Here is a 27,541-nt window from a genome sequence, read left to right as displayed (position 1 = left end):
TATGCAACCTGTATGTGATCTGCTGTCTCAACGGGCAAATGAACTGAGACTCCCGCATGCACAGTAGAGGGCGCAATAACGTCAGCGTTTGCATGTGTTTTGCCAACCGCCATAAAAGACGTGCTCAGAGTTTGCGGAATGGATGCTAACGGTGGAGCATAGCTTACCCATTTGAAGTTGTTGTCCAACTAAATCCTCATTATTGTTCATCATGGTTGTTGATTTTCTTCCTGCTTGGTCATATCAGGACTCAGAATAGTGAGGTTTGTCGAGTATTAGTGAAGTTCAGGTCGGGTGAACGCGACCTGGACGTTAGGTCACATTTCAATCGGATACCCAAGTGGCCTGGGTCGCATTCGCAAAGAATCCGACCTCTGTCGTTCAGGCCGTCATGAAAATATCAGATACAGGTCGCTTTGCGTAAAAAAAAAACAAAAAACAATGAATTGGGTCACTTCAAGCTGCAGTGTGAACGCAGCCTCAGTTAGCGCTTTAGAATTTAGCTAAATGTTTTTGAAGTTAGCTAAAGCACTAAAAAAATTGCTCTGCTGTTAGCAAATTAGAAGAAGTGTACCTGCCCAACACTACTTCTGGTCTATTGCATTGTCCACTCATCATATTTCATAGTTGAGTTAAAGACTGTTGCAGTTCTTTTGGCCACATGAAGAACCGCTGTTTCCATTTGTGCATTCGGCGAGTTCCTCAGCAGGCACTCAGCCTCTCAACTGCAACGCATGCAAACCTGGCAACCAAGTGAAGCATTTGCTGCGCTCATCTCTGTGATTTCTCTTTCATCAGTAACAGCCGTCACATTTCACTGTACAGACTGAAGTGGGAGTATGTTCAGACTGGCATAGCTCCTCCATAGCTATTAAAGTGATTGAAGGTCTCCTCCGGAAATACTTTGTGTTTTAAAAAGACAGTAGTTATGTAGTACGTAGTCATCTTAACAGCTGAAAGAGTTTGTCAACAACTGAACGTGTTCTGTCCTTTCTCGTTTATTGCTGAAAGTCTGGGAATGTGCTCACCGGCAACCAGTTTTAGCATCCAGCTGATGCAAAAATAAAACACGTTTACAAATCATTACATAAATTCACAAAGGATTGTTTTTCATTTCATGTTTTTGGAACATACTTCTTGTGATGCTCTGCTTGCTCGCCAATGGAGGTTTTGTAGAAACCAAATACAGGGTGAGCTCCTACCAGAGCTCCTATGCAATCCAGAAAAGTATGGGATTAGATTTAAGTGTTTCCTAAGTCTAGATAAGTATGAAAAAGAAAAGTTTGGATTTCCAGACTTTATTTCCTGTGTCATTGTCTTGATGAGAGGTTTTCAATCCTCTGTAGGACGTACTGCCCTGCATGTATTTGGTGATTTCAAAATATAGTACGTATAGTATAAAAGTCGGGGGTTCTTGAGGTTCTCCTAAGAAATAAATTTAGGGAGTTTTTTTTATATACCTGATGATCCAGTAGATTCTGTAAAATTGGGGACCAAAGGTGAAACATTTGTTCCATTTCCAGCTGGTGTGGTTTGTTTCCACACTGCACAGTCAAATGAACCAAAACCTTTTAAAAACATGTTTACCCCTGCACCTGTTGTGGCGCTGTACACATTTGGAGTTTAGAAGCACTGTTTAAAAAAGTGAATATAAATTGAGTGCATGTGATTGTTCCAGTGTTACTCATCCTCGTTTATTTGTTGGTGGAAGGAAGTTCTCCTTGTCTGAGTCCATGATGAGACAATGCTTCTGATACTTGTTGTCTGGACTGCTATCAGTTATTGCTTTGAGTCAATTAGCCCATTCATATACCTACTTCCATCTTCTTTTTTTTTTACCATCAAATAAGTCATTTTGCTACAGAAACATCATGAATAAGAGAAAGACATGAGTTGTGTTTTTATTTCAAGTCTGGAGCTGTAAGTGACCTCCCACATAGAGCCTGTTTCTGCTTTTGGACAGAAAATGACTCAACTATGTCCACGGACTGATTATATCATATTGTTCAGCTCAATGGCATTTGACACCCTATCCAGTGTTTATCTCATGATAACGCGACCGAGCCTCTGCTTCCTGTTTACGCCGCGCACACACTCGGCGTCCCGAAGGGATCAGGTGATCGAAATGGAGTGGATCTGGTTTGAACCACAAGAGAAACACCGCTTTAGTGTTCACTGCTGAAGCCTCCTTCTTTCTGGAGCCAGCTGCTTTCTAATACTTCCCCCCAACACACACACACACACACACACACACACACACACACACCTCCAAATAATCTCCTCAGGCTTCTTGACATCAGGGCAAGGTTGAGATAGTTTATCATGCTTTGTAGTCCTCCCAAACCCATTTGATTTATGAGCTTCACAGCATGCCGTCTCCAAAATACCCCCTTCTTTTTCTTTTTCTTTTTTTAATGAGTTCAGCTCATTAAGCGTTCCTTAATAGACACGCAGCTACAAGTTGAACCTGGCACGTATGGATTTACTGCAGGCATGCAGTGACACGGAACGACGACGCGGCCAGCAGCAGAAAACCCAGACTTCAAATTGCATCCTGCTGCCTTGCAGCTGGTTCATCTGGGTCGGGTTTGTAGCGAGTTAGCGCTAACACGAGAGCAAGCCTGCTAATGGTTAGTTGGTAAACCCCGACTATGGGAGAGGACATGTATTTGAGTCACTCTGTACTGCTGTGAGTTTTTATTGGGATTTTGTGTGATAGAGTAACACAAAGCATTGCATAATTGTGAAAAGGAAGAAAACTGGTGGATTTTTACTTGGTGTTAGGTTTTTAAGCCATATCTTCCAGCTCTAATCTAAGTCTGTGGTGTCCAAACTATGGCCAAAAGTGGCAAATTTATACACTGGTGACCCACAAAATTCATTAAATTAAAAAGTGAAGAATATGTTTACTATGATTTAGTTTTATCTGCTCAACAAGAATCATTTTTGAAAAATGAGATTAAGTATCCAAAGCATAAGCACGTTTTATTGGTCGTCAGTTGTTTTATGTTTTGTACCTCTGGCAGGTTTCCATTTAAAATTAGTCTTGCGTTTAGCTCCATCCGTCTTCCCATCATCTCTGATCCGCTTCCCCGTGCTTGTTGAGGACTAGTATCCACACAGCATGATGCTAACACAAGCGTTATTCCCTGTGGGGATGGTGCGTTAGTTTTCCACCACCCTCATCGTTTCATGTCGCTCAAATGGTTCACTCTTGCTTTCCTCTCGCCACCCTTCGATAAATCCAAGGAGGAGCAATGGTCGTCATGTCAGCAGATTCTCTCACATCAGCCGTGGATCGACCCCATTATTGTTTTTTGTTAATTTTGGGGGTCTGGGAGTAAACGTTATTGAAACTATATTGTACACAAATGTATTTATTTAGGAGTGTCAGGGTAAAATGGGACAGGAAAACCATTAGGTGTGGGTAGTTTTGCTAATTGTTGCAAACCAGATCTGATTTCCTATTTTAATTGATTTTGATTGATGTCTTTTTTTTTTTCTGAAAAAGAAATTACAAATGACAGAAAACATTTCCAAAAAGTGTCTTTTATTTCAATCATCCCTTCATTTATTGTCACATTATTTCGACTGTGTTCTTGTGACGACTATATTTGCGTGAAAATGAAATCATTGGCTGTTTATATTTTGTCGTGGAGATGACTTGAATTCAAAGACCAAATAAATAGAAGCTGCAAAACACTCTTGTCAAACAAGATGGCTGCCCCAAACATGACATCACTCTGAACTGATGAAACCCATGGAGAGCATTGGTGGAAAACAAAATCCAGATTTTCCAAAAATAAATATTCAAATTCAAATTTGATTAATTGATTAAAATCTATGTCCTACATGATCACAGACTTCTTAGTTTGTTTTTGTGTTTGTTTGTTTCATTACACCAGATGTTTAGAAACTGGTTGTGTGCGAATGCATGCATCATAGCAACAGAGGAACATCTGGATCCTAAAGGCTTCCCTTCAATTAAATTCAAACAGTCTTTCTTACTCTGCCTCCCCAAAGCTCACACTCTGCCTCAGCTTTAATAATTATCTAAATTACCATTCTTTCTTTCACTGTTTTTTTGTTTTTTTTTGGGAAACAGGCCAAGCCTATTTATGCTGGATGGCTGTGCTTGGCTCCTGAGGGAACGGACTTCGACAATCCGATGCAGAGATCCCGGGTGAGTACGCGTGCACACACTCCTCCGCAGACGTTTCTTCAGCTCTGTGGTGGAGTTCCTCACCGTCTGAAATTAAGACATGACAGCAAATGCTTTAGGGTATTGTTTTCTTTTGCTTCACGGACGGAGAACAATAGGTCTGTTCTGTCTGAAAAAATGTGTGTTGTGCTTTCAGAAATGGCAGCGGAGATTCTTCGTGCTGTACGAACATGGTTGCCTGCGCTTCGCCTTGGACGAGTCGGTGAGTGGAAACTCCTCCCACTTTGAGTTTAAGGCATCAAGCTGACTCCAGCTTTGAGTTGTTGATTCTCTATGTGATGATCTCAAAGTGGACTGAATAAAGTTAGAAAAAAGATAGAAACGCTGAATCCTAAAGGTCGTTGAATGTTTTTCTGTCTTTGACTAATTGATTGGAAATAATTATTTGATACATTGAAGATACTTCTCATGTCTGTTGTAGATATCTATTGCTTGGGCTTAAGCTTTTCTTGTGTCACTTGAATCAGTTTTACAAACACCATCATACTGAGAGACATTTTATTTTTTCAATATAAATTATTCTTTGATTTTACATTGTTTGAACACATTGCACTACTTGCCTAGTAAAAAAAAAACATCTATTTTTCTTTGTAAATTGTCTAATTTCTGTCCTTTTGTGATTCTTATAGTTTTAACGTGTAGGTCAGTTTCTTCATACCGTACTGACAGACATTTTAAAACCATTCTACAATTTGGACTCTGTGTTTTTGAAAATGGACAACATAAAATACTTCTGTAACCATTGGTTGATTATTTTAAAGGATTTCCGTTTAATTATTTGCTTAGTTTTTGCTCACATGTTTACTTTTTCAAGTTTCAAACGAATTAAAGACAAAGTGGAAGAGTCCAGGTGAAGTAGTCAGAGGTTTTCCATCACCTGCAGATCCAATATGGCTACCTTCTTTATAAAGCTTGGTGACCCTTGACCTACAGTGTTGCCAATATTAGCCTAGAGAGGTAGGAATAGTTAGATATGGTTAGGATTTATTATTATTATTATTTTTTTGTAGTGAAAGTGTTTTTTTGGCCTTAAACGTCTGTATGATGTATTAAGTTTTATTTTCTAAAATATTGGTTAGAAAAGCATAGACTGTCTTGAAAGTAAAAGCACTAGAAAGAATTGCTGGGATTTTTTGGGTTGTTTCAGAAGATTGATATTTTTTTTGTCTTATTTATTAATTGTATTGCGAACGCAGAAGAATCTGAACTTGAGGCTAAAGCTAATTGCTAGTCTGGTGTATTTGAATGCTGTCATCTTGTTTGATTGGATGGTTTTCCTTGAAGCCAGTAACTGCTTAGAGTGGAAACGGTGGCAATTTTGGCAACACTGACCCTCCCCCGCTTATTACTTTGCAGTTAGTCAGCTGAAAGCACATTTTTCCACCTTTCTTTCAAATAGAAGAAACGTCTTTCTTTTACTATATGAAGCTGATTAAACCACTAACAGTCAGAGTGTGGAAACTAAATGAACACATCTCATTACTCTTCAATGTAGTGTGGTTTTAAATCTCCAGTTGTGGAATAATGAACACATCTGTTAATAAATCGCAGGCTGTTACCGAAGCAGTTAGCCTAATTATGTATTTAATAATGGCTTGTTACACTGTTAGAGCAGGGTGTCAAAATTAGCTGTGGAAATTTTTTATCGAGTTATTTGCAGTCTAATTATAATTTATTCAAACTATAGCAACTAAATGAGCAAGATTTTCAGGCAAACTTTTTTGTTGTTAAATTATTGAATAACTTGTGGACGTCTGCGTTGCTGCGACTGGCTTAGCACCGAGATGCTGTTTTAGGCTTGATTAGCTTCGTTGGTAGGCTAACTCCTTTTCCAGATCAGATTGTTTGTTGAAACAAAATTTAGCCAGCAGTGTACCAAGAAAAGCGGTTTTGTTGTCCAACGCTGTCGTTTGCAGTTCTCACTTGTGCGACAGATTTACGGATGTACCAGAACCGCACGAAAAATAAGGGTCCGCCTAGAACCTATGTATGTAAAAATGTTGTCAAAATCTTTAATACACTATAAAGTCTATGTAAATAATTCATAAAATTAAGATGTTAAAGTCCTGGCTCTTGTTGCTGCTGTTTTACACTGACCATTTTGAGTTTGACTTTCTATCTGTTGCCTTGTATAGATTTGGCCCAAATGAAAGTCCCTCGAAACTCATTTCCTGCTTGAAGGATTTTAACTGTTTTTAACCTTGCAAATGAAAATCTTTAGCATTGTTTCTGAGAGAAATCAGAGCAGCAAAACAAATGCAGCATGCTAAAAGTGTCTGGTTCTCCTTGGCAGCAGTATAATAGATTTCTCTGTTTAGAATTGTTAAAAAAGATTACGAGATGAATGTGAGAACATCTTGCCAAGTATATTTGGGTGGCTGATGGAGTACCAGGGTGGCCCGCTTTAAGTAAACACGATGTGGGGAAGTTTTGGACTCATAACAATGCTTTTCAGCTCTATTCAATGTTGTTCGCCTTCAGTTCTTTTTCCTTTTTTTGTTTTGTTTTGAGCAGGAGATGTGTTTGGTCAACTCTGTGGAGGATGCATGTAGCTGATTGGTATGTGTTTGTGCCCTGGACAAAACACCGTGGGTTTAATGAGACTCCCACCCAACTCGGCTGTCTCGCGTCCAATCACTCGGATAAAGCCGATATTTCGGCTGGCGTCGTGGCGACGCAACCGCGCCTCTCCATCTCCACCATAGAAAGTTTAGAGAAACACACCGCCACATCAGCAGGGGCTTGAAATGTGCGAGCTCAGTGGAAACTGCTTGTTAACCTCAGTGGTGCTGCAGAATAGGAATAATTTCACCTCAAACTTGTTAAACATGTTGGTGAGAGCAGTAGCTGAGGTCAAGGCCTGTAATCACTGCAGCACTGGCGATGGCAGGAACACACTCAGAGAGGAAAGTCAGCTTCTGTTTGCGGTGCTGGTGTGTGTCGCCGAAGGAATGCGACATGGGTGACCAAACCCATAGCGGCCGATCTGACTGGAGATTAGGCCTGCTTGCGCGGAGCCCCACACTACCCTCTGGCCTGCGAGAAACACACAGATTCCTGCTACCGTGTGTCTGCCATTAGCTTCGTATTTGTGTCTGTAAGAGATAGTAGCTTCATATCTTTGCCTTGAAGTTACTATGGCGACTCTTTCTCTCTGGTACAAAGAATGACGGTGACAATGGGAGGAAACTTTGGAAAATACAGTGTGCGCGTTTCCACTGTGTAATGCGTTTCCAGTGACACCCAGGCTGGTGTGCAGTTGTGTTTTCCTCTCATTGTAACGACGATTTCCAAAACTGTCCAACACATTGTCCGCTGGTGTTTTCATCTGCTCCCCAAGGCAGGAAATGTGGGTCAGGGAAATGACCTCTTTGTGCTCCAGACCCCAAGGATTCAACCTTTCCGAAGCATCAGAGTCGATCCCCAACCTGTTCACGCTCCTGATCTCATTGATGTTTACCCAACGACCTCGAGTTATTAGGGGAGTGCACCGAAGGTGTGGTCAAGATGGAAGTGTCTCACAGAAGCCATATCCAGACAGACTAGATCTTTTTGTCACTCAGAATACATCAGGTTGACTTTTCAAAACTCCTATCTAGAATTAAAAGCAGCTGATGAGCTAAAAACAATCTCTAGAAAGTGTTCTGATAAATGGGAACCAGGGATTCAATATATTTTGTCACCAACATCAGTATCAGCCAATATTAGTAATTTTTTAACATATCGATATTGGTCTGATAAATAAAAATTATATTTATTTCCATATTATTAGGCCCAAGCAGATGAGCTCTGTGAAGGCCACTTGTATTTATAGAATTTCTTATTCTTTGTCTTTTTCGTTTAAAATAGCAGATTTGGGATTCTAAACATATTCAAAGACTCACAAAACCTCACTGAAAATTGTCCCCCGTGTGAAATTAAACATTTTAATGGAATCAAAAATGTGGGTGGCCAAACTGTTCTACAGCGCCCCCTGCCATGAGACACAGGTGTTAAACAGGTGGTGAACTAAATATAGATAAATGTCAGTTATTGGCTATGGCAGCAGTGTTGATGAAATATCAGGGACCAATATTGGCCCAAATTTTGATATCAGTGCTTCCCCAATAGAAACCATTTTCAAACCATCAATATTGCAATATTTAAAGTGGAGCGGTGTTACAATACCTACATAGCTCTTCAGGGTGATTCGATTACTTTGATTTAAATTAGAAATGCAAACATGGTTCTTCTGCTGCTGGTTTAATCTAGCATTGATAAATGCAATATTGCTTTCCATTAGGTTTATTGGCACCAATATCTGTATCAGCCCAATAAGAGAAACTAATAACAAGCACCATTTATTTCCATCTTGTTGCTATACGGGGATGGAAAGTGTTTGGTCATGTAATAGTGATGCAGCAAAACAGAAGGGCGGATATCTGTAAATGTTATGGGCCCTAACTACAATCATAATGTCAGATATTTGTATTTGCCCAAATTTTCAAATCGGTGCATAGCATTGATATTTTGACACGTAACTTAAATAAAAAAAAAGTGTGATAAACACAAATAACCACAAATGAAATGTAGCAGTTTTGCAGAAAAAAAAACGTATTGAGCAGAAAATAATCATCTTTTGACATTTCTCCTAAACATAGCTGTGTTGATATTAGCTGGTTAGTTGCTGGCGACCAGCAGTTGTTCCTCTTCGGAACCACAACTTTTTTAATATTTTGGTATTAGTAGTAGATCCATGCCTGATCCCTTTCTACTTCCTGTTAGCAAACTACTCTTACCCATGTAATTTAGCAACTGCCTCCAACGATCTATTAAGACCGATATAAGCTACCATGTTGTTCAACGGTTTCATTTTCTTTAAAGGAAAGTATCTCTTGGTTGTTTCAGGTATAACTGATAAGATATTTTGTCTTATTATTAGTAGAATTAGCTTCATTGGATTTGAAAGGACCAACTGGTCCTTTACTGATGCTTTAACCCTCTGAACCCATGGAGCAATGACGTCTCTCGCTATTTTTCGGCGATTAGGCAGCAGTCTATTTGGATCGCTTGCCCCACATAACTAAAGTATTTTCACCACAAAAAGAGGGAAAGATGCTCTTCCATCTAAAGCAGCATTCCTCCTGCTATGCCCTTATTTGGTGAACAGCAGCGCGCTCGCAGCACCAGAGAGCGGCGGGGAAAGGGAACGTTAGCCCCTGAAACCCAGAGAGGAAGCGTCAGCCGTGCCCCAGACATTCCTCATGAACGGCCCATCAGAGCGGATGGCGATCCACAACGCTCCTGATAGCACAACAGCAGAGGTTTAGTGAGCTCTTCACTTCTGAATAAAATGATGGTCGAAGGAGATCAGCTTGAAGGCTGGAACGGTCAATGACACTGAGGACGGGCGAAAGGAGAAAGTCTTTAATCTACTGCAGGTTTTGTTTTTGTTGTTTGTTTTTTGGTTATTTTAACCTTTCCATTCACAAGTCAGAAAAGGAAAAAGAAAACTGACAATGCCGAAAACAAAAACAAAATGAAAAAAAGCACAAGACAAAAATGGCCCAGAAGTAAATATTTAAATTCCTGTCAATGCCAGGACTTAACAAGGTGCAGACCGAAAACACTGTAACTAGAAACACTTTCTCTTTTTAATGTATGACAACATCATCACAATCAAAACAGCATATTTGTTCCTGTATATTTTCCTTCTACATATATCCAAGGAATTACAGCAAAGTCTGTAAACATTCGTAAAAAATAAAAAACAATTATGATCTAACGTTATCGTATTTGTTTAGCTAATTATTTTGTAAAGGTTTTTTTTCATTTAAAGATTGAAAAACACAGTTTTAAGTCCTCAACAATTATTCTACACTAAAGTGCAACAGTCTAATATGTAAAGTCAAAATAAATTTTTAATAAATTAAAAATGATATCAATAATTTCCATTTGCAGTTTTCTGAGGGAAAACTTCAGGTTAGGGGCACCATGTTTTTGAGTTAAAATTTATTTTGAAGTTGACAGGAAATTTGAAAATATCATTTGATAGTTATGTATTACTGAAAGATTAGAAGATTAATACCTGAACACCAACTATAAAGTCTTAAAAAATGAAAAAATTTTAAAAAGACTTTAATGAATAAATAATGCTTCATCCGGTGAGGGCACAAGGAAAGCCTGGTGGCCCGCCAGGCTTATAATACACTGAGGGGAAACCCTGTGATTTATTGTTTTTCTACCATTAATCTGACACATTGGACTTAACCAGGTGATTTTCTGAAGGACAATTTTGTTCATAAAGATTTTATAATTCATTTCATTTGTTGCTTTTGTTTGTTTTTGGAAATTTAAACTGTGTACTAGTTCCAGTGTTAAATGTTGATTAGAATTTAAAGTTTATTGATCTTTGATAATCTGTTCTTGGACTATTATAACAGGTATATACTTGAAAATGTGCATATACTTGAAAACGATGTGCAGACAACGATATTATCATATATCACAATAACTTCTGGCGCAATCTGTACTCCAGCGACATTTATTGTGAAATCGCGTTAGTTTTGAACATTTTAGCTTAAAAGCTAAACATCCGTTCTACCAACCGGCCTCCAGTGAGAATAACTCTCATCGGATGCTGTTTTTTCTTAAGGCTCTTAGTCATTGACGCAGCTGGATTCTGTCTCCTCAGTTTTGATGGATGAAGCTGTTTTGAGGATCCTGCTGCTTAGAAAACAGCAGTTTCCTCTCCACAGCCTGCTGAGGTAAACTTCACCCTTATAGCTCAGCCTGTAAAAGCCTCCTGGAGGATTTATATCATTTATGGAGTGGGTGCACTCCACTTGGTTTCAAACTGTTTTTTTTGTCTGCAAGAGTTTTACTGTTCCTTCAGTAACTTTATTATTTAGTCGTTGCCTGTATTTTTCGTGGTTATTTTTATTTAGTGAAGCCTCCAGTGGAAGGCCCTGAGATCTCCACAAGTCACGCTTTCCTTTGATATTATCTCCTTGCAGAGTTATAAATAGCCCCCCTTGTGGACGGCAGACACAACAGGAAGATATAGAACTGGCCCAGTTGCAGAGAAAATGAGAACCAGGATGAATGATTTAGCGCTTGAGCGCTCGTCTTGGCCTTTGTTTTGGTGCCAGTAGCGGAGAGCTGCTTCCAAGCAACGATTTTCTCCTGAACTGACAGTCAGCCGGGATCAGATGGATTGCAGGAATTCAGGCTCCACCTCACAACAACAACCAAAATTGCAAAGTCTGCTTCGTCTCAGGCGGTTGACATTTCTGAAGCCCGGCGCTTGCTGCATCCAACTTGTCTCCATTAAATACAGGAAATCCTTGAAATATTTTAATTTGAGGCCTTGCTGCAGATGGCAAACTTTTGGAGATCAGTTTACCGTCAGGATTAAGCAAGGATATGTACAATACTACCTTGAGCAGAGACACTACTGCTGCTACAATAATCACAATTTTCCTTCATAGGTTGAAGAAGGAAAAAACCAGCAGATGGTTCAAATCACAACTTTTTATTTATTTTCATTTAGAGACACTGGAAACATTTGACATCCAGTATGAAGAAGCAAGTTTGCAGTTTGCACTACCTGCCACTTTTTCCTGCTTTCCCCGTCTAAACGGAGTGATTATTATTTTGGGAAAATGCAATTTTGATTTCATACTTCATAGTGTGTTTTGGATGTTTCAAATGTTTTTCAGCTCTGGTTTTGAATGTTCTTATTTATTTATTATTAATCTTTGTGTGGGTAATGTATATTTGCGTTATTAAGGTGTTATTATTATTACTTATTAATAAATAAGTTGAAAATGACAACACTATCGTTTATCGCAGACAATTCATCGTCCGGCAAAATTTGTCATTGTGCCTGATTACTTGTCTGTTCTTAACCTTAACCCAAACTTGATTCATACTTCAAAACTTAACTGGCATAGCGCAGTAGAAGTGTATTATATACAAGTACACACAGTCACAGTTTTTACATCAACCTTTCCTTCACAGCACACAGTGTGACGTCACCTCAGCGAAGAACATTAGATATTTTAAACTCTGGTTCTTAAGGAGAAACTGGAAATGGCTCAAATTAGGTGTGAAATACATCCATCACACCTGTGATTGGTCTAAACTTTAAGCTAATAAATTTAGCTGTTGTTTTTCCATAAAGGGCCAGTTTAAAGTAGCTCTTTATGTTCTGCAAGGAGCCACAAAGAACACCAATTGTCTCTTATTTATCCTCATAAATCAGCACCAGCTTGTACTAAATGTGTGATTGTTTTATCCTTGATTAGTCTCTGGATGTCAGAAGCTGCACCAGTTTCTTTTAAATTTTTTTTTTTTTTTTTCGTTTTTCTGATTTGGGTCGCGCTCTGGATTCTTTTCCGATAGTGGAAATTCTTCCACAGCGTCTGAACACTCTTTACCGTGACGTTTTGTGATTTCCTTATTTGGCAGCTCTTGGGGATTTGCGCTCCGATCTTAATAAGGCTGAATCTTTGCTCTGTGGCCTTAAAAGGAGCTGGAAGCAGCACCTGTCTAACATCAGACTGATAAGAGAGCAGCGAGAATCTGAGCAGATGCTGAACGTTTTAATCTGTAGATGCTTTGATGCTTCTCACACTCAGAACAGCTTTTTTATCAATTAATCAATTAATCACTTTATTAATTAGAATGAGAATTATTGTTAGATAAATTTTCCTCTTTAATATTGTTGAAAAGCCGGCATTTTGAAAAATGCTACAAACATTTGACACCCAGTACGAAGTAGTTCATTTGCTCTTTTTTTCCCCTTATTTTTGCAATATTCCCCCCTTTTTTTTAAGTCAAAGCTGAATGATTATATTTAAAACACAACTTTGTAGTTTTGATTATTTCTCTCATTTATTTTGGATATTTGAAATGTTTTCCAGTTCCACTGTTAAACGTTCGTCAGATATTCAAATTTTGTTACCTCTGAAAGGGTGTACTTGCATTTCTATTTCGTTATTGTTTATTGCAATCATTTCTGAGTCAACTTACTGTCTAGCAAAATTTATCGAATCTTTTCCCCCATTTTTCTCTGAACATGTTCTACTGCAGAGAGATGTCTGTTCAACACATCGAACAGTTATTTGTTCCCTCCAGGGGCTTTTTTCTTGTGGGCTTTTAATGTAGGCTGGCAGGAAAGGGGGGAAAACATGCAGCAAATATCGTGGGGTCCGGGAATTGATGGCCGCGTCGAGGACTCAAGGCCTCCAAACGTGTGTGGCGCTAGCCCCTACGCCCCCACAGCACACCCATCGAATAGTTTGAAACAATTTGGAATCGAATAGCAGAGATATCTGTGTTTAATCAGGCTCTTGTCTAGCCACCATCCAAACATGGACATTTGAAAACAAACCAGAGCCATCCCTTTTCAAATCGTTCCCACATTTATCTGCTTCTCGTTCTCTCATTACGTCTGACGTCCATGTTGTTGTACGTGGCTCTAAAGGCGTCTGTGTCTCCTCCAGCCCAGCACGCTGCCTCAGGGCACGGTGAACATGAACCTCTGCACGGACGTCATCGACGCAGAGCCCAAGACGGGCCAGAAGAACTCGCTGTGCATCATCACACCTGAGCAGGAGTACTTCATCAGAGGGGAGAATAAAGAGATTATCAACGGGTATCGTCTGCTGCTGGGTTTTTCATTTAGGATGGTAACTGGGAAGCATCTGGTGACTTCGCTTTGATTTCCTGTAGGTGGAGTGAACAGCTGATTGTCTACCCGCGAACTAACAAACAGAACCAGAAAAAGAAACGAAAAGTAGAGGCCACCACCTCCCAGGTAGAGTTTTCACACGATGTGACCAGTCAGTGAGTGACTGTCCGTTTCCTGGTTTAAACGGTTTTTTCCCTGCGCTTGTTGTCGTCCAGGAGCCGGGTCCAGCCAAAGTAGCCGTGACCGGTTCAGGAATCCCCGAAGCTGACAAGTCTCCCGACTCGAGCTCCATCATCTGGCAGGAAGAGCTGAACCAGCGGGAGGCTGACAGCGCAGCGGCCTGGGCCGGCGCCGACCAGGCGTTGGGCTCGCCACTGCCCTCTGCAGGTGAGCTAGGGTTTTTTATTTTTAGAATTTTATGTCGTCAAAGCTTCTTTTTTTTTTTTTTTTTATTATGTTTTTTTTTTTTATGTCGAGACTTTTTGAATAAATTTTTAAATTTTATGTTTAAACATGAACATTTGACAATTCAGCAGTACATTTAAAACCTAAACTTTTGTGTTTTAACTTTAAAATGCTTTAGAAAGGACTAAACGACTTTGGAAATTTGAGTGTTTATTGAAACATGTCTCATGCCGGCACTGTGAACTCTTCACCATGGCCTTTCTCAGACTCTGCTCTCCTTCATCACCAGGTGACTGTGTGCCTATGGGTCAGGGCTCTGATGCCGGGTCGGTGAACGGTGACGAAGTGGACCGCAGCGGCCTGCCGCTGCACGGCTCGGTCCCGCATGCCCCCGTTGGCCCCCTCTCTCCGACGGGCTCCTGCTCCAGCTTGGGAGGCGTCCCACGTTGCCAGTCTCCGGCGCCCAGCGACCCTTTCCCCTCCGGCAGCTCCCTGCTCTCAAACGGCTCCCACATCAGCGGCTCGGTCAGCTCCCTGGACTCGGACGCCAGCGGCAGCACGGTCACCAGCACCGACAGCCACCCAGCGGGTCACAGGGGCGGCCACCACGACGCGCTGCGCTCCCGGCGGCTGGAAGCCGAGGCCAGAAAAGCAGAGAAGAGGAGCCGATTCATGAGCCCCGACAGGCAGGAGAGAGAGGCCGTCCTCAGTCCCGAGAGAAGGTCCGTCACTTTTTCATTTAGAGATCAAATTTTCAATAGTTTATTCACTTCTGTTTTATCATTCTTTTCATGTCTTTGTGGTGATCTGGCAGTCCTTTGTGGTTATCGGGTTTCCTTGATTAATCTGTCTTTTAAGGGACATATTGCCATTTTATATTACAATCAAGTAACTATGTTGCCTTCAGTTTTTATAAAAAGGCTGTGTATATAAAGTATGACTTATTTGAAAAGAAAGTTGACTTTGTAATTAATCGTTTTGAAATTGGCTACTGTCTCCTGCTCTTTCTGAAACTCCGACTCCAGGAAGTCGTCACATCGCTTCTTTATTAACACTTTAACGTTTTTACCATTGGTGGCTGCAGATTGCTGCTGGCTAGTCTGAAGGAACTGAGAGGCGTTGAGGATTAGCTGTGTCTGGAAGGCGGAGCTACGTCCCTCCAGACGTTTTGCACAGCTGAACGGTTGCCAGGGGAGATTAAAGGATTTCTCAAACATGCATGAAAGAATCAACGTAGTTGATTTTACATAACACTACCCCTTTAATTTATACAATGACTTTTCAGTCAATATGACTTGGAAATAGCTGATTGAATGAGCTGATTCAGCTCTAACTTTTTGAACATGGCTTTGATCAGAACTGGTATCCAATAGAAACCGTCTGATACCACTGTTTTTCCAAAGCCTATATTTTTTGATCAAAGTTGTACCCTCGCAGGAAAAATTCATCAATGAAGGACCTAAACGAGCAGGCGGGTGATTCTCAGAGGCGGGTGATTCTCAGAGGTGACGTAAGACACCGGTCTCCGTGCCGTCAGGTGAAGCCTCTAATCTGTCTCCGGTTTAAACCGTTGAACCGGGTTGGCCGACAGCTTTCTCAGAATCTTGGCTCTGTTCTGCTGACGCCGGTCTGAAAATACTTGAGCTACTGGCTTATCCTTATAAAGGCATGTCTGTATGCACAGCAGACACACACCAGGCTTTGATGTTTTCCGACACACTCAACGATTTGATGTGGTTTTAATGGGAGACGAGCGAAAAGGCTGAATTTCATAAAATTAAGACATGTTGACCTAAAAGATTGATCTCCATATCACTTTCCTTCGTTCCACTGCTTCTCACTCGGACTGAATAAACACCCGGGTTCCTCACTGGGCGTTCAGTGATCTACATCTTGGTTCCCCACACTCCAGAGAGCAGAACATTTCTAACAAATCCCGTAGGAAGAGGGCGGCGTGACAAGAAGGGAGTTTCTCTTCCCTGAGGTTTAAATTTAAAATTGACAGTTTTTTAATCGTGGCATGTCTGGTAATGTGGCTTTGAATGGTTGTCTGACAGATTTACTCTCACAAGCAAAGCTGCACATCACACATATCTTTAAATATTTACTACAAACTACAAAAATGGAAGAGAGAGAGAGATTTGACAAACACCGTCTTTATTAAAGGCAAAAACATTGGAAATGAACAGAGCCAAGTTGCATTTGAGCCACACTGTACGCTGCTATTGGTCAGGAGTTTATTACCATGTTTTATGCAGGAATCCGCTCGGACAGCAAAGTTGGTAGTTTGCTTCCCCCAGTCCACTTCCACTCTCTGGGTTTTTGCATCCGCAAGCGACATAAATTCGGAACATTTTTGTGAAGCTGTGAGAAATTACGTACTATTTTTACAATTCTTCACTAAATAACTGCAAAAAAAATAAAGAAAATGCTCCTGAATTCAAGAAAAGCATCAAAGCAACATAGACAAATTCTGCTGTCCTGTTATATTTTAGCCTGAAAAACAAAGAGAGTAATGGTGTGGAAACTAAAGCAGAACCTGTCAGCATCTTTCCGGATGTCAGCATGTTAGATTTTAGTGGTTCTTCACGCTACGTTTGTGCATAAATCTGTCAGAATCGAACAATATTTAAATGATATAACATTATTACAGCTAAGAATGTTGGGTCGGTCGGAAACTAAAAGCCTGTTTTTTCCACACCAAGTGCTGCAAGGTCCGCTTGCTGTTTTCAGTTTAGATGAAAACGGCAAACTTTCAAATGCACTTCCTTTGTCACAGCAGTGTGACAAAGGAAACGGTTTGTCTCCTTGAAGCCATGAAGCTCTAGATTCGACATGAAAACTTCACTTTACCATTTTAAATTCCCATATTTTTCCTGTCAGAATCAAACCCATCCTTCCGAACTCTTAGATACTTGCACAATCAACTTCATTGTGGTTGAGATTTTCCTTTTCCCGTCTTGCGGTTGATGCTAAAAAAAACAAAAAAACAAAAAAAACAAAAGGAAGTCAATTGGTGGGCTCACTCTGTTCCCCTCTCATTTATTCCCATTTAAGGACAACAGCTGTAGCCTTGGAGGCCCCCGCCCCCAAATAAGGGCAACATGTAGGCTAGAGTTATACAGTATTTCCCACCGGGTTTAGCCGCCTTCCTCTCTGTAATGTAGATCGCTGTCACTGAACAAAAGGCCCGCGTGGGCGAGTGTCCGAACATTAAACGCACTGTGTCGCAGATTGAGGACGATTGCAGATGTGAGAGTGGGCTGTTCTTAGATCCGTGGTCCCGGCACTGATTGTTCCTTTGAGATGGGTCGGCACCGCGGCCCTTCGCCAAGAGGCCTTTTCGGTGTGACCAGATGGTGATCACATATTGGGAGTCAGTAATGGTATTTACCGTTTAGCAGCCAGTAGAAGCTGTAAACGGTAAGACAAGTCACTTTAAAAGTGTAGAAGTTTGACTTTTTTTTATCATATCTGCCTTTTACAGCCTTCGATCAGTTCCACTGCCGGAAGTCCCATGTTTATTTAAACAAGCGGGACCAGGAACGAAGTGTTCCTCGTTTCTCTTCGGTCTTTTTATTTTGACGCGTGCTGCATTTGTTTTACTGCTTTACTAAAGACTGTGGAAGTATGTGGCACTCATTACTCACAAACAGACCTGGGCTTTTACATAATTTGTTGTGGTGCGGCTTAACAATGGTTTGTTTTGTTTAACTTCTCCACCTCAGCCAAGGTTCTGAGCAACCGGCTGCTGAAACTGCAACCCACAGATTTACAATTATCTCATCCCTCTGCATGCAGGTTTACTCTCACTGGCACGGCCTCGTCATCGGGCGCATTTGTTTCCTCCTTCGACTGGAGGTGAACTGTGATTGTATAGATTTAATGTTAAGATCTTTGGTTTATATGACTTTTAGAATAATCTGGACCAGTTCCTATAATATTAGTAGTTCAGACCTGTCATTGTACACCTTTGTGAGTCAACGGTCAGTCGGGTTTCTGACCTTTCAAGGCCCCCTTACTGTTGAAACATGAACAACTGAACAACTCTTTTACCAAGGCTTCACATTATATTATTGAGTATTACAGTCATGATATTGAAAACGATAAACCCATATTTGTCTTTCCAATAAAATATTTACTAACATGCAGGTGTGGGCGTTTATCGTATCGACTATCATTTGTCATGTAACGTGATAAATTTATTATTTTGAATTTCAATTTATTGTTTTCACAATAAAACCCATCAACATTATCCATGTTGCCCGAATTGCTATATTTTCTCCACCTTGTTCAATGTGTGTATGAATAAATGTGAAAATATGATTAAATGCAGTTACTGTATGGTGCTTAGTGATATAAATCACTCTTCTTTACATGCTAATGAATAGAGTGTCATGAATGAGAATGTTTTCCAAGAGCTGTTAGCTTTGATTGATGCTGAAACAGAAGTAATAAATATATGTAGAACAATAGTACCACAAAATATTGTGATAGTGATAAAACCTTAAGTCCATGTTACCCACCAAAACTTACAAGTGGAGTTGATAGATAGATTTATGTATTTTTTATGCTGTCAAAGAAAATAAACCATAAACTGAACCTGTGTTCTTGTCTTTCACAGCTGTGTGAAAACTGGATCTGATCCGGTTGGAGTTTTTATGTTTAACCGAAGCGTGTGTGCTCATGTGTTTTCAGTCGCTCCGGTGTCATTGAGAAGCTGGAGGCCTTGGAGCTGGAGAATCCCGAGAAAATGGAAGTGGAGGAGACGGAGAGAAGTCGAATGAGACAGGGCCGCAGCGAGCGCAGGCGGCTCTTCAGAGAGGTAACGGCAGATCCACCAGAACCGATACTGGGCCGAGGTTTACGATGCAAACTGAGAGGTTCAAGGTTTCCAGGACTACTACCACTCAGCTTCTCCTCTTTTCTTCCACTTTCCATCTTTTCCATCGCTCATTGTTTTGCTTTCAGGTCAGAGGTCAGCAGGGGAGATATCAAAGAAGAGTTTCCATTCTTTTTAGATATCTCCCCTGGTGATTACGTTTCCCCATCCCGGACCTCTGTGCCGACTCAGAAAGCTGACTCGAGCAGCGCAGAGATCCAGCACAGTAATGCTGATTGTCTTGGCCCCAGAGCTCTGGTAGTCACAAACCATTGAAAACGGCACAAACAAACACAGATAAAGCTGTGTGGACTGCTGCCCTTGCTGACTAATGCACTCAAGTCATTCTTTGAGTTCTCACAGGGATCCAGATGAGCTGACTTGGTTGTTTTTACTCCCACCATGCATCTGTGATTTTGTTTCTGGTTTCTGTGCACCTCTGAGGGCAGTGATTGTGACAGCAGCTATTAACACATTCTGGAGGCGGGTCTTTAACTCGCTGGGTGGAGCTTGGCCCTTCCACATGTGGATTGATTAATAGAGTTAAGTCTAGAAATATTTAAGAAAATATTTGAGACTCATAGCAATAGCTATGTTTCCATCACAAATAAAATTTCACAATCCTGTTGTTTCATATGTGAATAAGTTTTACACAAGTCATTAAAAAACATCCCAAATCGCTTCCTGTGATCTTTTTTTTTTCCATTTTTTCCACCACTTGCAACATCCGCGTGTTGATCATGTGACTCATGTGATGTGAATAAAATGTTTCCTTACAGTTTTGCGACATAAACCAAAAGTTTTTAGATAAGAGTTGTTTTTTGAAGTTGACGAGTTTTCAAAATGTCAAATAGCTCAATCGTATCGCGAATGGGAGCGCAGCTGCCGTTTACTTGCCATTAATTGTTGAATTACAGCACTGTGAAACAAACTCTGTTATCTGTTTGCGGTTTAGGAGCAGAGGCAGGACAATGACGAAGGCTTGGACTTTTCCTCCACCCTGCCCCCTCTGAGGAGAGCCAAGTCTTTGGATCGAAGGACCACAGAGTCCGTCATGACGGTGAGGCTCCCGCTCAGCTCTGGAGTTTCTGAAACAGCCTCATTTAGCTCTGTTGCGCCGTTTGCAGCTGTGTGAATTAGTCATTATTTAAACTTTCCCACAATATAAACAAGTTGACTCGCTGAAAGCCGGGACTCAAAGCCACTTCCCTCAGTGTTCATTCATTTTATTAGCCAGATTATGTTTAGGTACGTTTTACGTAATGTCTCTCTTATGTGGCTTGACCACAAATAAACACTGGTGTTTGTTTGTTGCGTACTTAGGTTGTCTCAACATAATCCCAGTCCAAACATTTTTAAATAATCCCTAACTAACTACATTACATAACATGTTGTTATTGTGCTGAACAGCTGGATGCCCTTTACCTGGCAAAGGGCATCCAGTCCACTGGTCTGGAATAGGCTCAGGTCCACTGGTCTAATACTGGTTGAACATATGACAGTATGTTTTAGGGCAAAGAATTGAGTCAGTCGATGTTCTTCAGTGACTTTGATTGGTATCAGGGACAAAACCCTCGATAGCGACATCTTGTTTGACTCGACCTGACCTTTAGCTGTTTATATAAATAGCGCAAGACTGAAATAACCCGATCTTCTGGTTTCTCTCTTGCTTCTGGGTTGATTTCCATCTCTTCCTGGGAAAAGATTCCCAGTTCTCGAGCTTGTTTGCAGTACATCAGTCTTCATCAGTTTGTCTGTTATGTGGCACAGCAAAAAGCTGCTGCCTGCTGCTGTTATTCTACTGAAAGACGCTTCAAGTCCTTCAAGGCCATGCAGGACTTTTTAATGCAACACTTTTTTTTTTAGTACATTATGTTATCAACAACTGGAAATCGCTTGTCTCCAAGCATTTCTTGCAGTAAACAGATTTTATTTTTCGTTTAATGCCGAGCGACTAATAAATGAGCAGGTTTGGATTTGTTCTGATTAAGAACTGCAAGCAGGACTCTTGGTTCCCGTGTGTCTGCACTCTGTCCGAGACAAAGCCTCCCCTGTTCTGCTGTGTCCTGCTAAGCTGCAGGATCCGGGGTCAGCAGCAGTGCCAGGGCCTCAGCAGAGCGGAGAGAGGTCGCAGGGTTGTTGTTGTTGTTTGGGCTGAGAGGCCAGAACTGGTTAGGAAACGAGAATCAAAGCTTGAGAAATATCTCGGCGGGTATTAACCTCTGATTTCTTTTTACCCAGGAAGTGTAATGTTTAGCTAACTGAGTCATTCTGACGTTCCCCCCCTAACCTGTGTGTGTCAGTACCAGGGTGGGGTTGTTGTTGGGCACGCCTCCCTCTGCAGGGCGCAGCGCAACCCATTCTGTTCCCTCTCCTCTTCAGGTTACACCGCTCTTTATAATCCATGTGTGGGGGTTTTCAAAGATGCATGCGACCGTTTCACTCCGCTGCCTGTGTTTGTGGGGAAAAAAACAAAAAAGGAGTGTGTGAAGACAATATCACATCTTGGCACTGCTTCCTGTGGTCACCAGTTAAATGGATGTGTGTGTTGTTGTTCCCACGGTTTGGACTCGCAGCGCACCACTACAGGTCCGAGCACTGAGCCACAGTCATGGCGGAAGCTGTCCCTGTTCAGTGGGCAACATTTCAGCAATCCGCCCCACCGATGGGGGGTCAGCTTCCCCACACAGCTACAGACTGGGAGTGTGTTGTGTGTCGTTTATGGTGCTTTGTAAAAGTATTCACACCCCTTTAATTTTTTCTTTTTTCTTTTGTCATGTTGACGCCACAAATTTCTGTTTTTTGTTTCGATTCGCAGACAAAATGGCAAATTGAGTCAAGCTCAGTTAATGGAAAACATCTGTGAACAACACATTTACTTGGTAAATTACCAACATTTACTGACTAATGTTGGTAATTTACCAATTCTACTAATTTATTGTAGAATTGTTGAAGGTCCAAGGAGCCGCTTCCATCTTCGGAGGTTGCTGTTGACTGAAATGGAGTATGAGCTTTGTGATGCTCATCATATGAAATCTTCACAAAATACGTATAATTTTGTGGTTGTATTCTGACAAAATGTTCAAGTTTAGGGGGTGTGAATACCTTAGGAAAGAACTGTGTCGTTTCAATCAATTTTACTGGGTAAGTAGCAGTAAATTAATGCTTTAGCTCTGTCCTTCAGAAAGCTTTGGTCAGATTGAATGTTCTTTGTTGTTAATTTTATTTTCTCTGTGCTGCTTGTTTCCTTGTTTAGCCGGATTTGCTAAACTTCAAGAAAGGCTGGATGGTGAAGCTGGACGAGCAAGGCCAGGTACTGAAAGTAACAATCTCCTCAGCTGAATGAATAACAAAAGGAGTTATAAAAAAATCTTCCACCTTCAGTGGACTTAAAAGACGAGGGTAGAGCGCGGCAGCTTTAAAATGTTTCACTACATGATGTAAAGAGAAGCAAGTTGCCTCCGACGCCATGTCGACCAGGTTTTATTGACTGCGGGAGTTTTCCAGAGTTTTGTATCTGTGACCTTTTTCAAATTCTGTCTGGGAAAACATTTCTGTTTTCTTTAATTTAGTGGAAGAAATACTGGTTCGTCTTGACGGATCACAGCCTGAGATACTACAAAGACTCTATTGCAGAGGAGGTGAGCTCATTTGATTCATGCTGTCACTACTTTCTTATTTGTTTTGCTCTCTTTTTGTTATATTGGTTTGTAAATCTTTTTATTTTCTCCCGTCAGGCCTCTGACTTGGACGGTGAAATTGACCTGTCCACCTGTTACAGTGTAACTGAGTACCAGGCTCAGCGCAACTACGGCTTTCAAATTCATGTAAGACTCTTTGAAGGCTTTGTTCTTTTGTGATTTCCACAAAAGAACAATCAATAACAGAGCTAAAGATATCTCAAGTTTTTACAAACTCTGCATCACAGACCACTAAGCTGCTTAAAGCAGAACAAACTACCTGAATGTTTGTGGATTTCTGCTGATCCTGTGGTTGATCCGTGTTCAGACCCAGGAAGGAGTTCACACTCTGTCGGCCATGACGGGAGGAATACGCAGGAACTGGATCCAGGCAGTCATGAAGAACGTGAGACCTTCCACCGCCCCGGATGTGGCCAGGTCAGTACCAGCTTGGGTATATTTCTGAGTAAAGGTCCTGTCTGGCTTCCCCAAAATCAGCTGGACAGCAAAAACCTGGTCCTAAAAGCTGTGGACACATACAAAGTTGCTGCGTTTTCTCCTTTTTCACCTTTGTCTGTGATTCATTATATTTCATTCTGCGATGTTTGAAATGTTATTCTAAGAAGTTCATTGTTGAAGAAAAACATGCAGATATAAGGCCAGAAAATGTTTGGAGCTCCTGATTATCACACACTGGAGATGGGAATTAGCAGCCTCTTTTTTGTATCAAATATGGCTGACATGTCTGTACAACGAAGTGAATGCTGCAGATATAAACTCCTTTTTAGACGTTTTGTATTCCATTATTTTTGTTGGTGTGTACATTATCGCGCTATTATCAGCTACAACAACTAGGAAGAGTTACTGGTTGGCCGACTCAACCACAATAATGAAATTGCATCATTCTCAGATTTGAGGTCAAACTTCCTAAACCAATCAAACACTGGGAAATCGAGGTCAAATAAACCCAGTATTAGAGGTGGGCAGCCTTAAACCACTAATCATGAACATCAGTTTTGCTAATGTTAAAAAGCTATCACGGTTTTTAGTGAACGCTAATGCAAAAAGCACTAAATTCAACCATGTTGATGCCCACCATGACATGACACATATCGCCCTTAAAAGGGTCATATTTCTTGTTGCATGCCTACAATGGACAAGGCATGTATGGTTGCACTTCAGGAAGTGATGAACAGACATTTTACTCAAGGTTTCAGTTTTATAGTCTTTGAGTTTTAATAAATTTTCCAAATTGCAGACAGTAGGGCTTTGGTCTGACTGTAGAACTACAGCGATGCGTTCTGGGTACAAAATAAATGTCATGTGCCACATTCATAATGGGTGGAGAACAGGAAGAGAGGAAACGGAACTGCAGCGTAAACGTTCTTCAGCCACTTCAAAATAAGAGCACTGATGTAAACATCGAGCTATTTAAATAGTCCATGACCAAAATTTTAGGAACAAAGTAAATTGGTGCTTCAGAATTTTCCCAGAAAAATGTATTTAGGTGAAGCTGTGTGTGCTAAACACTTTCAAAGTTAGCAAAAGCGCTAAGCGAAAAAGTAACTTCGTAATTAGTGAATTAGTAAGAGTGTATCCTACTAAACTGCAAAGCTTTAGAAGAACTTGAAATCAAAAAGTCAATATTGATTAGAAATGATGCTGCTTGAACCTGCACTCTCTATGTAACAAGAAGCAGGAAGTCCTCACCATATCTGTTTTGCTGGTTTAAAAGAGAAAATAACTCCTTAGCTTGAGTTAGTCATCTGCATTTGTACCAGAGGTGGTAGCCTGAATCCATGTTAGCACTGTGGGGCTAACATTTCATTTCTCTGCTTTTCAGCTCAACAGAAGATCACGGCTCCTTCTCGGCGTTGGAGGGTCTCGTCAGACCAGACGTAGCTCAGGACTCGCCCTCCTCTGAGGCGTCCTCTGTGGAGAGAGAATCCGCTCCGGGTGCCGTCAAAAGCCGAGCACGAGAGCGGAGGCGAGAGGGCCGCTCGAAGACATTCGACTGGGCAGAGTTTAGGCCCATCGCGCAGGCGCTGGCTCAGCAGCGGGCACAGGAGGCCGAGAACCTCCAGGCCGACCCGGATCGCAGCAGGCGGAGAGAGGAGAGGAGGAAGAGATACGAGAGCGCCGCCAGCCCCGAGCACGCGTCTGCCTCAGACGGAGGGAGGATAGATTGTGAGGGCGGGGACGGAGTGATGCACACGGACTCGGTCAGCGCCACCTGTTTGGAGAATCAGCAGCGGGTGGAGGAGGTGATCGAGGAGCACTGGCGACAGGTGGAGAAGACGCCCATCCGAGAGGAGCGGAGGGTCCCACTGCCCACCTCGATCCAGACCGGGGAGACCACAGAGCTGGAGAAACTACTGGACAGTCACAAGCAGGGGGTACGTTTACCTGGATAGCAACTACCCAACCACTCCAATTCAAAAGTCACCAAATTAGCAGCTAGAGATCATCTTTGAAGTTTCCGTTTGCAAAATGACAAAATGTGTAACAAAAGCTTGACAATATTTGTCTTTATGAAACTTCCTTCAGCAGCCATCTCTGTTTGAGTTTTGGGTTTCTTGGGCATAAAAAAATGGGCACCAATGAAGAACTGAGATAACGTTCCAATTATTTTTGCACATTTTAAAAGAGCTTAAATGTCTTAGTTCAAGTCGAATGGAGGCTTTGGTGTGCAAGTTAAACATTAGATGACACAGCAAGTCTTCTGGTTTTGACTGTTTTGATTACACTCAGGAACAACTTTGTCTGACATGCTTCCACATTCATTTAATGGCTTCAGCCGCTTAAGAACATGGACAAAGTAGTAAAGCTGGCAACAAGAAAAAGCTGTAAACAAGTCTGAAGCTCAGCCTCAGTTATGACAAAAACAGAGGAAAGTCGGGGTGGGGCCGTGCATTGTGTGGTTTTATAGCCAATTTTAAAATAGATTAAAGTTGGTATACCACCCAGTCCTGTTAGGTCATCATGTAATTTCCACAACAAAAGAAGAGCTGAGGATGTGCAACTGAAGTCTAGCTAATCCTATGACTAACCGAATAACCAGCGCATCTGTTTTTTACTCTCTCCTGCTGGCGCAGATAGAGGACCTGAAGGCCCAGTTGGAGAGCTGTCACCAGCAGCTACTTGACTCAAACAAGCACAAGCAGGAGCTGGAGCTCCAGCTGAGAATCGCTCTGGAGCGAGAGCAGGACATCCGCTCTGGTTACATCTCCCCGGTGAGTTAGCGGCACTGCGCTACGCGGCGTCATCATATTTAGTTAGCTCTGCCGCAGCGGCAGGTTCAAGAGTTCAGTAACTTCCATTTCATATTATAACATTCTTTGCATGTCGTGTTAATGTAATAAAACCAAACAAACTGACATTAAAACTGCAGATTCTCCTGGTATGAGGCCTTGCATGAGTTCATTGCATGTGTCAAACAGTAAAATCCTGTTTCTATGCCGGCTTTCTACTAGTTAATTACCTGCTCTCTGCGTTCTGTCTGTCCTGGTTGTTTTAAACTCATTCTACTCATTTCGGAAATGCATCGAGTATGGACCCAAAGACCATAGCGTGCTAGTTGCTAATGTGTCTTGCAGAGGATTATTTCACTCTAACGTGAAGCACAGGGACGATGAACTTTCCTGAATTGTTTTCACAGGTTTCTAGAGCTTTCAGATTCGTACACGTAGGTGTGAACAACCAGCAGTTTTTAAGTTTCCCTATGGAGGCAAAAACTACAAACAAATTTGTGAACTCTTTTGAAAGAGTTAGTCTCGATAGCCTCGTCTATTAGAAGTTAACACAATTATCCCTGATATAGTAACTAAAACAGTAGTCACCATCTGTATTTTTAGCAGATCTTAAACTTTAACCTTTAAAACCGCTGCCATTGTTTCCAAATCTGGCATGTTTCAGCACAGATGAAAGTTTAACAAACATATAATGAGGAGCGGCAAAAGCAAATGAGGGGGATTAGCAGCAACTGATGATGTCATCCGTAAGGCATCGTCATTGGTGTCTGGATACTGCGCTGTTAGCATGTCATGACATGGGATCATGATACGGCAGCATTGTCTTCAGTCAGAGCCCTACTTAGAGTTGTTGAGAAACTGACCGGTACCGAAGATCTGTCCCCCCAAAAACATCATCATCCTCCACTGTTTGAAGATACTTGGATGATATGAGTTATGACAACATTTAATTTCCCTTTGGGATAAACAAAGTATTTTTTTTAATTTAAGGCCTACGTTCACCCTTCCTGCTAAACTTAGCTCCAAGTCAGCTCACTTCTTTGTCAATTCAGTAAGACATTCCTAAAGCGGCTGCAAATTACTACATGACGCAACACGAAAAGTCAGGCAACAAGATCTAAAGTGAGAAACGGTGAAGAAGCAAAACGAGTGATCTGAAGTAGGAACCTCAGTTTGAAGCTGATGTGGCCTTTTTTTTATAGAAGGCAGTTTCCTTTTTCTGCGCTTCCTTTCATTTAATTATTAAGAATCTCTGAGCCTTTTTCCGTCAGCATGAACTTCTCCACCGAAGTGCGTCATTAGGACGCTGTTAGCAGGTAGGTAGGAAGCAGTCTAGTGGAAAACTGGCCAATTCCAGTCACCAGCCAATGTATCGGTGGATCTCAATTTGAAAACAGCAACAAAAAACCTCAAACTAAAAGAAAA

General features: G+C 41.4%; 1 protein-coding gene across 3 annotated transcripts in view; it reads left to right on the top strand.

Moving 5' to 3' along the window:
* The window catches only part of mprip (myosin phosphatase Rho interacting protein), a 47,147-nt gene that overhangs the window by 5,899 nt on the left and 13,707 nt on the right, over nucleotides 1-27,541 (top strand). For all 3 annotated transcript variants that reach the window (XM_055057646.1, XM_055057644.1, XM_055057645.1), the window contains exons 2-15: nucleotides 4,106-4,183; nucleotides 4,359-4,424; nucleotides 13,711-13,862; nucleotides 13,940-14,024; nucleotides 14,114-14,285; nucleotides 14,593-15,025; nucleotides 19,002-19,128; nucleotides 20,141-20,245; nucleotides 22,442-22,498; nucleotides 22,758-22,826; nucleotides 22,923-23,012; nucleotides 23,194-23,303; nucleotides 24,709-25,261; nucleotides 25,961-26,098. In XM_055057646.1, the coding sequence (XP_054913621.1) occupies nucleotides 4,106-4,183; nucleotides 4,359-4,424; nucleotides 13,711-13,862; nucleotides 13,940-14,024; nucleotides 14,114-14,285; nucleotides 14,593-15,025; nucleotides 19,002-19,128; nucleotides 20,141-20,245; nucleotides 22,442-22,498; nucleotides 22,758-22,826; nucleotides 22,923-23,012; nucleotides 23,194-23,303; nucleotides 24,709-25,261; nucleotides 25,961-26,098 (2,235 nt within the window). The remainder of the gene's footprint in view (nucleotides 1-4,105; nucleotides 4,184-4,358; nucleotides 4,425-13,710; nucleotides 13,863-13,939; nucleotides 14,025-14,113; nucleotides 14,286-14,592; nucleotides 15,026-19,001; nucleotides 19,129-20,140; nucleotides 20,246-22,441; nucleotides 22,499-22,757; nucleotides 22,827-22,922; nucleotides 23,013-23,193; nucleotides 23,304-24,708; nucleotides 25,262-25,960; nucleotides 26,099-27,541) is intronic.

The sequence above is a fragment of the Poeciliopsis prolifica genome, unplaced genomic scaffold (assembly GCF_027474105.1).
Source record: "Poeciliopsis prolifica strain line A6 unplaced genomic scaffold, Auburn_PproV2 SCAFFOLD048, whole genome shotgun sequence".
NCBI classification, from domain to species: Eukaryota; Metazoa; Chordata; class Actinopteri; order Cyprinodontiformes; family Poeciliidae; genus Poeciliopsis; species Poeciliopsis prolifica.
Note: the sequence above shows the minus strand (reverse complement) of the source record. Positions and strands in the feature narration are given on the sequence as shown.